Genomic DNA, 12,317 nt, shown 5'->3' with positions numbered 1-12,317 from the left:
GAAGGAGAGAGTTAAGGAAGGAGAGAAAGGAAGAAAGAGAGGAAGGAGAAAAGGAAGGAAAGGAAGGAGAGATAAAGGAAGAGAGAAAGAAGAAAGAAAGAGGGAGAAGTAAAACATGGCATCGGGAGCTAGCTCAAAGGCACTCATGTTTTGTAAGTGGAGCCCCAAGTTTGGTCCCCGACACTGCGGAGAGCCCCTAGTACTCCCTGATGTGGCCCCAAAACAAAACAAATGAAAATTGAAACCTGCAGGAAGGGATATATTGGCATTTTGGTGATCAGCATGGTACGGGAACACTGAGCCCCTGAAACATGTAAACATTTATGTTCTTGAAAAACAATGATAAGCAGCAAAAACAGTACTAAAAGGAAAGTTTATAACAACATGGGCCAAATGAAGAAACAAGAGAGAACTCCAACAATCTAACCTCACACAAGAACAAATGAAACCAAAATTCAGTAGAAATAAATAAAATTAGGTAGAGACTAATGGAAGTTTAAAAATTACAAAATCAGAGGCCAGAGAGACAGTACAGAGAAAGCATTTGACAAGATTTTTTTTTTTTTTTTTTTTTTTTTTTTTTTTTTTTTTTTTTTTTTGTTTTTGGGTCACACCTGGCGATGCACAGAGGTTACTCCTGGCTCTGCACTCAGGAATCACCCCCGGCGGTGCTCAGGGGACCATATGGGATGCTGGGATTTGAACCCGGGTCGGCCGCGTGCAAGGCAAACGCCCTACCCGCTATGCTATCACTCCAGCCCCTTGACAAGATTTTTTTGTTTGTTTTGGGGCCAGACCTGGCAGTTGCTCAGGGGTTATTCCTGGCTCTGCTCTCAAGAATTGCTACTGGCCGTGCTTTGTCGGGTGGGGGTGGGAGTGAGGGCAGGGGCATGGAGATGCCAGGGATCAAACCTGGATCAGCCATGTGCCAGGCAAAGGCACTACTGGCTGTGCTAGTGCTCTAGCCCAGCCTTTGACAAGACTCAACACTATTTAAAATAAACTCGACATAATAGGAATAGGAGGAACTTGAGCACGACAAAGGCCACGCGTGATCAGCACTCGGCTAACAGGGAACAAAGTGGTGGAAATCTCAAGTCCTCTCTCTGTGGCACAAAGTAAGGGTGTGCACTCTTGTCACAACCATCCAACGCAGTCTTGGACGCCGAGCCAGAGTGATAAGCAAAAACAAACAAAAGGCAACAAGAAGGAAATCTGCAGATGACTTGATGCTGTTAAGGGAAGAAATCCCAGGACTCCACTTCAAAAAAATAAAAATAAAAATGCAACAGGAGCTGGAGTGATACACAGCAGTCATGTTTGTCTCACAGGTGGCTGACCCAGGTTCGATCCCTGGCCCCCCAGAGGGTCCCCAAGAACCACCAGGAGTAAGCCTTTAGCGCCTCTAGGGGTGACCCCAAAACCCCAAAAGCAAAATTAAAAACCAAAAGACTTAGACACAGCATAGGATTAGAGATTTAGCTCAGCAGGCTGAGTGCATGCTCTGCACACAAGGGCCCTTGGAGCTGATGCCCGGAACCACATGTGGTTCCTGGAGCACCGCCAGCACCAGCTACTAAACTCAGAGTCAGGAGTAACCCCGAGCAAAACAGATCAACAAACTTGGACACAGCAAATCAACATAATATAGTGGGAGTATAAATCAGTATAATGTAGTGTGAGTATAAATCAGTATAGCATAGTGTGAGTATAAATTGCTATAGAATAGTGTGAGTATAAATCAATATAGTATAGTGGGAGTAAATAGCACTGTCCCCCCATTGTTCATCGATTTGCTCGAGTGGGCACCAGTAACGTCTCTATTGTGAGACTTGTTGTTACTGTTTTTGGCATATCGAATACACCATGGGTAGCTTGCCAGGCTCTGCCGTGTGGACAAGATACTCTCGGTAGCTTGCCAGGCTCTCAAGAGGGGCGGAGGAATCGAACCCGGGTCGGCCGCATGCAAGGAAAATGCCCTACCGCTATGCTATCACTTCAGCCCATAGTGGAGTATAAATATATATATGTATATATATATATGGAGTATATATATCAATATAGTATGGTGGGAGTATATGTGTCAGTATAGTGTAGTGGGAGTATATATCAGTATGATATAGTGGGAGTATACATCAGTATAGTGGGAGCAAAAATCAATATAGTATAGTGGGAGTGTATATCAATATAGTATAGTGGGACTATAGATCAGTATAGTGTAGTGGGAGTATAAATCAGCATAATATAGTGGGAGTATATATCAGTATAGTGTAGTGGGAGTATAAATCAGTATAACATAGTGGGAGTATATATCAGTAGAGTGTAGTGGGAGTATAAATCAGTATAATATAGTATCAATATAGTATAGTGGGATGCTATAAGTTACATTTCTACTTGCAAGTGAGAAACTAGAAGAGGAAGAAATGAAAAAGAAATTTGACTTACAATTTTACCAAAAAGAACTGCTTAGAATAGACTTAACAAATCTGGTTAAGGACTTGCACAGTGAAGACTGTGGGTATTGTAAAAAGAAATAGGGACATAGCTTAGTGGTAGAGCAACCATCTGTCATATGTGAGACCCTGGGTTCAGTCCCCAGGACAAGATGAAGGAGGAGGAGGAGAAGGAATGAGGAGGCAGAAGAAGACACAAAGCAGGGGAGAGGCGTCTCACAGCCCTGTGTCGGGAGGATTAGCACTGTTCAGGTAGCAGTCCTCCCAGGAGATTTTAGTGGAAGTGCTCAAGGCTTTGGAGCCGCACCAACTCCTGGAGTAAGGTTTGCCAAGGACACAGATGCTCTCCATGCCTGTGCAGAGCTGCTTCAGGACGGAAACCCAGTGGCCCACACGCGTGCTACGCCGAGTGTTTGGAGGATGGATGGAATGAAAAAAGATTGTGCTTGAAAGTGTTGAACCTGACTGCGGGTGGGGGCTGCTGGCTTCTAAGCAGTGCCGGCATTTTGAATGAGGGGGAGAGCTAGTTCTCAGCGAAGGCTTTCGTCCTGTCATGAGGGCAATAAGATCTTGAGGTTACATCCTTCAGAATACACAGATAGAGGTAGATCTACAGATTTTCTGGTTTTGATTTGTTTATTTGAGGGTTACACCCAGTGGTGCTCAGGGCTTACTTCTGGCTCTGTGCTCAGGGATCACTCCCGGCAGGCCCAGGGGACTAGATGGGATGCCAGGCATGGCACCTGGGCCAGCAGCCTGCAAGGCACCTTAAACTCTGCCCTATATCTCCAGATCCCCTAGATCCAGGTACTTTCTGGAGGGGTGCCCAGGCAGCACTCAAGGGGCCCAGGGGACACTCCCGTAGTACTTGATCAGTTGGGCTGAAGCGTCAGTTCTCAGGCCAATGGTACTGGGGGGGAGGCCTTCAGATCTAAGCTGGCGGTACTTGGGTGGGGGGAGGGAGTCATTAGGGCTCCTGGGTTAGAACTTGAGTCCAGGTGCACACATGGCATGCACCCCTCACCGCTGATCTCTAGATACGTGCATTATCTCTGCACGTGTGCGCATGTCCATGCATATAATCCGTGTGCATGTCTATGCACATTTCCATGTTTGTGTGCACTGTACGTGTGAAATACACAACCCCCTAGCTCTGTTCACCGGGAGACCACAAGAAATCATACTGTAAAATTGCAAGGAAGCGGAGCTGGAGTCACAGTACCCAGGGAAGGGTGCTTGCCTTGCACATGGCCAGCCTCAGTGTAACCCCCCACCTTATATGATCCACAGGCCAACCAGGGCACGCCCTGGGCACCCCAAGTATTGCCCCCAACAAAAACCAAATAGCCAAATAGTTAAAATAGTAAGGAAGCACTAGGACCCCAGACCTTAATGCCACTGTCCACTGGAAGAACCCAGACCCCCTTGGTTGAGCTAAGCTGGACGTGTGGTAGAGAGTGAGACAGTGCTCAATGAGTAGCACATGCTCTATCCCACCCACTCAGTGTCTAAAAGCTTACTGCCCCCTTCAGCACTCCTTACCATTTCTTTCCACAGGTAGCTAATGAACCCTGTTTTGCGGTAGGGCCCTGTGTGCTGGGAGCTGAGAGACCCAGCACAGCACCTTAATGTAAGATATGCAACATTTGGGGGACTGGGGATTGCTGGAATCACACCCACCAGTTTAAAGTTGGCCTTAAGGTATGCAGTCTGACAGCGAATGGCGTTTGATGTGGGGGTCCTGGAGGAAATGAAATCTGACTTTGTCGGGGCTGTCAGAATTGGCGGCCTGAACTGCAATGGACTGAATGGTTGGGCGGGAGGGTGAGAAGGTGTGAAAGAACATTTCAGGCAGAGGGGCAGCATGTGCCAAGGGCCTGGGGCAGGACCGAATGGCAGGGCTAGGAGGGACTGGCCTGGTTAGAAAATATAGAAAAAGAAGGTCACTGAGGGTGAGAATAGGCTGCCTGGTGCACGGAGCCTGTCAGAGAGAGGGCTGGGGTCCTTCTTCCCCCTCCCCTCACTGCCCTGAATCAGAAAGGCCCAGCACGATGCTAGCCGCCCTGCTGCCAGGGCTTCGGGGTCACCCAGCTCCCTCCTGACAGACCCAGGGAGGCTGCGGCCTCCCTCCAGGGCGTCAGCAAAGGGTCTGGTTTCTGGCGTGCTGCCCCTGGACACCCTTCCCCACGCTGGTCCCATTCTCTCTGGAAGTGTGGGTGGGTCTGGGGAAGGAAAGTGGCGCCACAGAGAGTCCGGAGACACACGGAAAGTGACGACTGACCGGGCTGCAACCCACCAGGCAGAAAGGCTCTGACTGAACCCGAGAGCCACGCGGCGGAGGAAGACACGGGCCAAGGGACCCGAGGCCCCTGCTCGGGGGCAGCAGGTGGCCGTTCCCTCCCGCCTCAGACAGGGGCCGCCAGGCTCACAGGGAGGCCCTGACAGGGGGAAGCAAGTTCCTGAAGCAACCGGCAAAGTCAGTCAGCGTGACCTCAGGGGAGAAAGGCCGGAACAGCAGCAGCGGCCAAAAAGCCAAGACTATTGATTGCAAATATTCCACCTCGGGGCCGCGTGTATGCCCGGAGTGAGGCCCACAGGCGAGGCACTGGACAGACACACGTGGCAGACGGCTGTGAAGGACGACACCAAGTGTGCCAACGTGTGAGTGAGACTTACTCACCAGCACGTGCCCATGTGTGAAGCACGAAGCGGTGGGGGCGGGAGGGGTGGCGTGGGGCAGGGGGGGATGCTGGCAAGGAGGCCTGGAACCCGGGCAGGCGCTGCTCGATTTCTGAGCCGGGTGGTCTGTTCATGATGTTCTCATTTGGATCCGTTGGTATCGATAAGCTAGATCCCAGTACTTTTTTGGAGGGGGTCAGAATGGGCCACAACACCCGGCAGTGCTCAGGGCTGACTCCTGGCTCTGTGCTCAGGGATCACTCCTGGCTGTGCTCGGGGAACCATATGGGGTCCGGGGGATGGACCCTGGGTCAGACACAGGCATGACAAATGTCGTGCTGTGCTATAATGTCCTACCTAATATTAGCTATGAATGTCCTACGTGCTGTACTATATAGCTCCACTCTCCTCCCCCAGAATGGTTGATTTGGGGGGTTTTTGTTTGTTTGTTTGTTTTTGTTTTGCTTTTTGGGTCACACCCGGCGATGCACAGGGATTACTCCTGGCTCTGCACTCAGGAATTACTCCTGGCGGTGCTTGGGGGACCATATGGGATGCTGGGAATCGAACCCGGGTCTGCTGAATGTAAGGCAAGAAAAAAAAAATCCCTACCTGCTGTGCTATCGCTCAAGCCCCCAGAATGTTTTTTAAGAAGAAAAAATAAAATGACAGCCTAACTCACGGTGAACAGGAAAAAAGACCTCTCAACTCTTCTTATTTCTTCTAGAGATTGATTTTCTGCGTGGGAGCAGGTCCCAGACAGATTTGACCCCGTCATAAAGGAGTCCCAGGGTCAGGGCCCTGGGGCAGAAGCAAGGCCCAGGTGGACAGAGCCCGGTGGGGGTGTGCGGATTGGGTGTGAGCGAGCAGGCTGACCCCAAGAGCCAGGCACAGGCAGCGGGGAACCCCAGCGCCCCCTCCAGAGCCCCCTGGCCTGGAGGCAGCGGGGGGCGGGGGGCGGGTTTGCATCTCCCGGGCCGAGCGCGGACTCACCTGCTGCTCCAGGGAGGACCGGTCGATGAACGTCACCAGGTCGATGGAAAAGTAGCCGACCACCTGCCTCGTCCTACAAGCCGCTCCCACCTGGAGGCACAGGGAGTGGAGGACTTGGGGCTCCACGGAGGTCTGCGGCACGGTGCTCCCGGAGCACGCGAAAGGGCTGTCGCCGTGGATTTGGTCCCCCGTGGCCAGCACCCGCGTTCTCCCGCCGGGCTCCACCAGCATGTCCACCTTCAGGTTGGTGATGCTCTCTGCCGGCGGGTACGCCTCGATGACGCCCCCTGGCGGGAGAAGCGGGGCATTGGCGAACAGGCGTGAGTGAGGGCGGGGGGAGGGACCCCGGCGGTGGCAGCTCAGCTGGGCACCTGCTCTGCTTCATGCTTAGATTCCCTGAACTTCCTTCTCCTCATCGGTCAAGCGGGCTTGACAGCTTTTCCCTCGGAAGGGCCTTGTGCACCTGACCACACGTGTCTTTCGCTCAGATGAACGACACGTTGCTGGACTCCAAGATCACAGTTAGGGAACACCACTAAGGTCCTAAAATGTATTGCTTTTGTGTGGGGGGTGGTGGCAGGGGGAGGTTTAAGCCATACCCAGAGGTGCCCGGGTACTGAGGGGGGATTTGCCACATGTGAGGCATGTTCCCTTTACCCTGGCACCATCTCACTGGCCCTCTGTTCTCATTCTCTGTTCTCATGGACAGGGAACCCCAGCATCGAAAGGTGTATTGTTTAGGACATTGCTTTCGTCACGTTCTGTCCATCCTCACAGCTTTTGAACATTTTGATAGGGCTTTTATGAGGCACGTGTGAGCACGGGTAGCGACTTGTGCAGAGCCCGTTGGAAAACGAAAAGCCCAGAACCCAGAGCCAGGACCCGTGTGTGTCTTCTTTGCTGAGAATGAGAACTTCAGAATCGATCACACTTTGCCTTTTGCTGTGAATAACCAGAGCTCATTGCCGGCAAACTGGGTAAGTTCGTAGCTGTAGCCTTGGCTAGTTTTGTGGGTGAGCTGGGAGGAGCCCCCAAAACTTACCTGGCTAGATTTTCTATTTCCAGACCTGACTTAAAAGTATTAAGTACATCTCTCCCTTATATGTAAAAAGGTGAATAATTTATGACAGCTAAGGTAATGTTGTTTAAAATTAAAATGCCCCCTTGAAAAGGCAGCCTCAGGAACCCGTTAAGATAAACTTGTCGGGGCTGGAGTGATAGCACAGCGGGTAGGGTGTTTGCCTTGCACTCGGCCGACCCGGGTTCGATTCCCAGCATCCCATATGGTCCCACGAGCACTGCCAGGAGTAATTCCTGAGTGCAGAGCTGGGAGTAACCCCTGTGCATCGCCGGGTGTGACCCAAAAACCAAAAAAAAAAAAAAAGATAAAGTTGTCTTGCATTTCATAAATTGGCCTCTGCACACAGGCTTTAAACTCAATATACAATTAAACCCGGGGGTTGTTTTGTTGTTGTTGTTGTTTCCGGTTTGTTTTGTTTTTTAGTAATTGTCACTCTATCCCCTTAAAGACCTGCCCTTATTTGCTTGCTTGTTTGTTTTATTTTGCAGCCACACCCAGCAGTGCTAGAGGCTTACTCCTGACCCTGAGCTCAGAGATCACTCCTGGCAGGCTCGGGGAACAATATGGTTGACAGCGATTGAACCCAACATGGCACTTTTTTTAATCTGTAGATTTGGTTGGAACTGACCTTAAAGAAAGCTAAGTTTTAGAAGGAAATCTGATTTAACTATCTCAACTAAGGTATGCTTTCCTTAAAAGAGCATGTGCTGCGTATACCTCAGTGCCAGTGCCAGCAAGGTAATTGGAACATAATACCTTTTCTTAAAAGGTGTGGGGTCCTTGGGGTCTCTAACTCAGCTATGTTGGTGGCTTCACTGGTTGCCTAAATTTTGAAAGATGGTGCATTAGTGGATACACATTATCCTTTAAACTCATAAGGTGACCTTATTTTTACTTCAAGGTAGATTAATTTATATTGGCTTCTCAATGTCAGAACTATAGCTTTTTCTTTTCTTTTTTTTTTTTTTTTTTGCTTTTTGGGTCACACCTGGTGATGCACAGGGATTATTCCTGGCTCATACACTCAGGAATTACTCCTGGCGGTGCTCAGGGGACCATATGGGATGCTGGGAATCGAACCCAGGTTGGCTGCGTGCAAGGCAAACGCCCTACCTGCTGTGCTATCGCTCCAGCCCCAGAACTATAGCTTTTTCGCTAGTGGTTTCGTCTTTCTTTCAGAGCAGTTAGTTCCTCTTTTTAATTTTTTTATTTCTTAAAAAAAGAAACGGTGGGGCTGGAGCAATAGCACAGCAAGTAGGGCGTTTGCCTTGCATACAGCCGACCTGGGTTCGATTCCCAGCATCCCATATGGTCCCCTGAGCACCGCCAGGAGTAATTCCTGAGTGCAGAGCCAGAGGTAACCTCTGTGCATCGCCAGATGTGACCCAAAAAGAAATGGTTGCTTTCTCTTTTTCAGATGTGACAATGAATTTTTGTTTATATATTTTTTTTTAGCTGAGGTACACTTTATGGCTGTAGCATGCTTGAGAGAGCAGAGCGTGGCTGGAAAGAAAGCCAGGGTGAAGACGGAGGGAGATGGCGGGCTGTGGGTCCGGAAGTGAGAGAGAATAACTCGGCTCACTCGAGGATGTTTACGAGCAGCCTGCTGGTGCACGGGGCTCCGAGCTGGCCGTGGGATGGAAACGCAGGATATCTGGAACAGACGTCCCGGCCCTGCTGAAAGGGTGGCTCTCGCTGTGCTTCCCCTCTCGTGGGATTTTGTTCTAGTCATTTCCCAGCTTTGAGGCTGTTTCCTCGAGTCGTTATAAAATTAGCTTAAAGCTGCCTTTTCTGCCTCCATCTCTAAGCACTGCTTGAAGTGTGGTGGGAAGAAAGGAGAGAGGGCTGGAGAGATAATGCAGAGTTTAGGCACGTGCCCTTCAGACAGCTGATGCCACTTCAAGGTTCAATATCCAGCACCTCATGGTCCCCCGAAACTGAGCTGGGAGTAGTGCCCCCCTGCATGCTGTCACCCAGCCTCCCCATCTACCCCCCGCCCCTCACAAAAGGATAGAGATGAGTGGGGAATAAGGGCAGAATCTAAGCCTGAGGTCTGAGAGCTCAGGGGAAATGGTAGCTGGGGAAAGCTGCAAGACTAACTAGGGAAGCTCTGATCTCTATATTCGCAGGAAGAACTAGAAAGTTCCTCACATCCAGGAACTAGATGGGCCTGGGAATCTTCTTGGCCTTTCCTTGCCAAGTCAGAAATCCCCTCTGGACCACTTTTTTGGGGGAGGTGGGGTGGTTTGCGTCACACCTGGCGATGCACAGGGTTTATTCCTGGCTCATGCACTCAGGAATTACTCCTGGCGGTGCTCGGGGGACATATGGGATGCTGGGAGTCGAACTCGGGTTGGCCGCATGCATGCAAGGCAAACACCCTACCTGCTGTGTTATGGCTCCAGGCCCTGGACCATTTTTATTATGGGCCAGTGATGGATTTCCTTCCATTTAGGTGTGGGTTTAGCTTTTGGTTTTATTTTTGCCAGTAGGTGCCTGTGGAGTTTTGAGATAAGCTTTGGGAGTGTCAAGAGCTCCTGCCGCACCATCCACCCACCCGGCCTGCGCCAGCCAATGTTCTCCTGGGCAGGGCTGGAGCGATAGTACAGCACTTAGGGTGCTTGCCTGGCACGTGTCCGACCAAGGTTGGATCCCCAGCATCCCACGGGTCACCTGAACAGCACCAGGAGTGAGTCCTGAGTGCAGAGCCAGAAGTAACCCCTGCGCATCGCCAGGTGTGACTCCCAGACAAGAACCAAAGACAGAAGAAGAAATTCTCGCATTCTTGACATGGCTGGACACTCAGCCCCTCTCACAAATATTCTGTCAGCAGACAGCCACCATACCCTGTCCCCCAGTGCCTGCCAACAGCCAACAATGTTTCCATGCACTGAACTTGAGTTTTGGGACCTCTATGAAATGAAGATGATGGGATCCCATAAACAGGTCTTCAGGGATGTAGCACCGTGCTGGGGTCACCAGTGGGTGGGCCTACTACACTGACATCGTTGCTTCTGCCGTTCTCAGCTGATAAAACACTTCTCTGATATTAATACACGTTCCTCCGAAGGTGTTTTCTGATTAATTTTCTATGGAGGTCGATTATTGCTTACAAGACTGTTGGAGTGTGCATTTGACTGTTGCGAAATAGCAGATTTCCCTTGACAGTGACGAAGAGTGGAGGAAGGCTTCTTGTTTGGCTTGGGACTCTGTAGCAAAGAGAAGTTTCTCTCCCTCCCTTCATCCTCTCTGCCATGGGCTTCCCAATGTCCTCAGAAACCCAGGGGAAGTTAGGTGGAAGAGGAAAGAAAAAAATGGCTTTGTTCTGAGCTTTACCTTCAGAAACAGGAGAGGCTCCCGTTTATTAGAGACCAATTGTTGAGGCAAACTCTGGTAGGAACACAGAGCCTTGCGTGTGTTTCCATGAATTCTCTGCCCTCAACCTCCTGAAAGTAGGTGAATGAAGGAAAAAGGTTTCAGCCCTCAGAGGGCTTAACAATCTTTTTCTTTTTCTTTTTGAGTCACACCCAGCGATGCTCAGGGCTGACTCCTGACTCTGCACTCAGGAATTACTCCTGGCGGTGCTCGGGGAACCATATGGGATGCTGGGAACCGAACCTGGGTCGGCCGCGTGCAAGGCAAACACCCTACCTGCTTTGCTATCGCTCCTGCCCCCTTAGGGCTTAAGAGTCTTGCTCAAGGTCATGGACGAGATTCAGATGCAGCCATGTAGCTCTGAAGCCCAGCCCTCAGAGAGAAGGAAAGAAGGGAGAGAAACTTCTCCTTGCTAGAGTCCCAAGCTCTTATTACATTGTGGTGCTGAAACAGAATTGGGGTTTTGAGCTACACAGATCATGCCTGAGTTCCTATTTATTTACTCAAGAGACTACATCCAAGATAAATGTGTAGGCAAAATTTCAGAGAGAAAGACAAAAAAAAAAAAAATACAAAAGCCTGCCAGTAGGGACACTTTTCTAAAGCATCAGGAGAGAAGTCGGGCATTCAAAGTGGCCCAAGGTCAAGTCCAAACTAGAAATCAAGGTTGTGGCGCCGGGCCCTCAGCAGAAACTTTCCAGTCTTATTTACCTTGAGTGAGAAACGTGTGGAGGAATTTCCTCCACGTTGGGAACCGTTTCGTGTTGACTGGCTTCACGTGCTGTGCTAAAATGCCCGGCAGCTCCTGGGAGATCTTCACCAAAGCTGGCTCCTGCAGAAACAAATTAAATAGAACCGCAAGCAATTTTACTACAGAAATGAAAACTGGATGTGGAGTGATTAAAAACCAGGCCTCCAACAGGCAAAAAAAATGTGCTTACTGTTTACCCAGAGTCAGAAAGCCATTTTGAAGTTTTCCCCTTATTTCCCAGCCACGTCCCTGTTCATATTTCAGACGTGGTTGGGTCCCCTCCCCAGTGGTGCTTGTTGGGCCCCTTCTCCCTGAGGGGGGCTGCCTTCCCGCGGAGCCTGGGCCAGCCGCGCCTTCTGGGACATGTGCCTCCGTTCCCCTTCACGGAAAGTGTGAGGTGGGCGCTCTTGCCCCTGGAATCCTCCAGACCCAAACGTTTTTCATCTGACACTCTTAGCCCGGTCAACTCTGGGGGAGATTGTGGCACGACCAGGCCTTTCTGGGCCGCCTCCTTCTCCTTCCCATGGCTAGTGAGACCCCCCTCTCCCCGACCCGGGATCCAAGCTCTCACCTGTGGCAGGTGAGGGGTGGACAGAAGAGCTGGAGACAGCAGGGAGAGCCCCTGTTCTCCTGCTCTCACCCCAGTCGCCATCCCAGAGCTTCCAGTCAGAAAGAGGAAGTGTGTCAGCTTGGGGCAGAAAACACCTCAGTTTGCCAGGCTGACACTGTTTTGGGGGGCAAGTTTAAGTTTCACTTGAACTGTGGCTGGAGCAATAAAAAGCACAGCGGGGTAGGGCATTTGCCTTGCACATGGCCGACCTGGGTTTGATTCCCAGAATCCCATGGTCCCCTGAGCACTGCCAGGAGCAATTCCTGAGTGCAAAGCCAGGAGTGACCCCTGTGCATCACTGGGTGTGACCCAAAAAGCACTGTAGCACTGTAGCACTGCCTCCCCATTGTTCATCGATTTGCTCAAGCGGGCACC

At 50.7% G+C, this 12,317-nt stretch overlaps 1 protein-coding gene across 1 annotated transcript in view; it reads right to left on the bottom strand.

The window, feature by feature from the left end:
- IQCH (IQ motif containing H) overlaps nt 1-12,317 on the bottom strand; it is a 135,964-nt gene that overhangs the window by 40,681 nt on the left and 82,966 nt on the right. The window contains exons 8-9 of the mRNA XM_055124396.1: nt 11,293-11,413; nt 6,126-6,412 (exon numbers count right to left, since the gene is read on the bottom strand). Of these exons, the coding sequence (XP_054980371.1) occupies nt 6,126-6,412; nt 11,293-11,413 (408 nt within the window). The remainder of the gene's footprint in view (nt 1-6,125; nt 6,413-11,292; nt 11,414-12,317) is intronic.

This window comes from Sorex araneus, chromosome 2, assembly GCF_027595985.1.
Source record: "Sorex araneus isolate mSorAra2 chromosome 2, mSorAra2.pri, whole genome shotgun sequence".
Classification (NCBI taxonomy): Eukaryota; Metazoa; Chordata; class Mammalia; order Eulipotyphla; family Soricidae; genus Sorex; species Sorex araneus.
The sequence above is the reverse complement of the archived record's forward strand: the minus strand, read 5'-3'. Positions and strand labels throughout refer to the sequence as shown.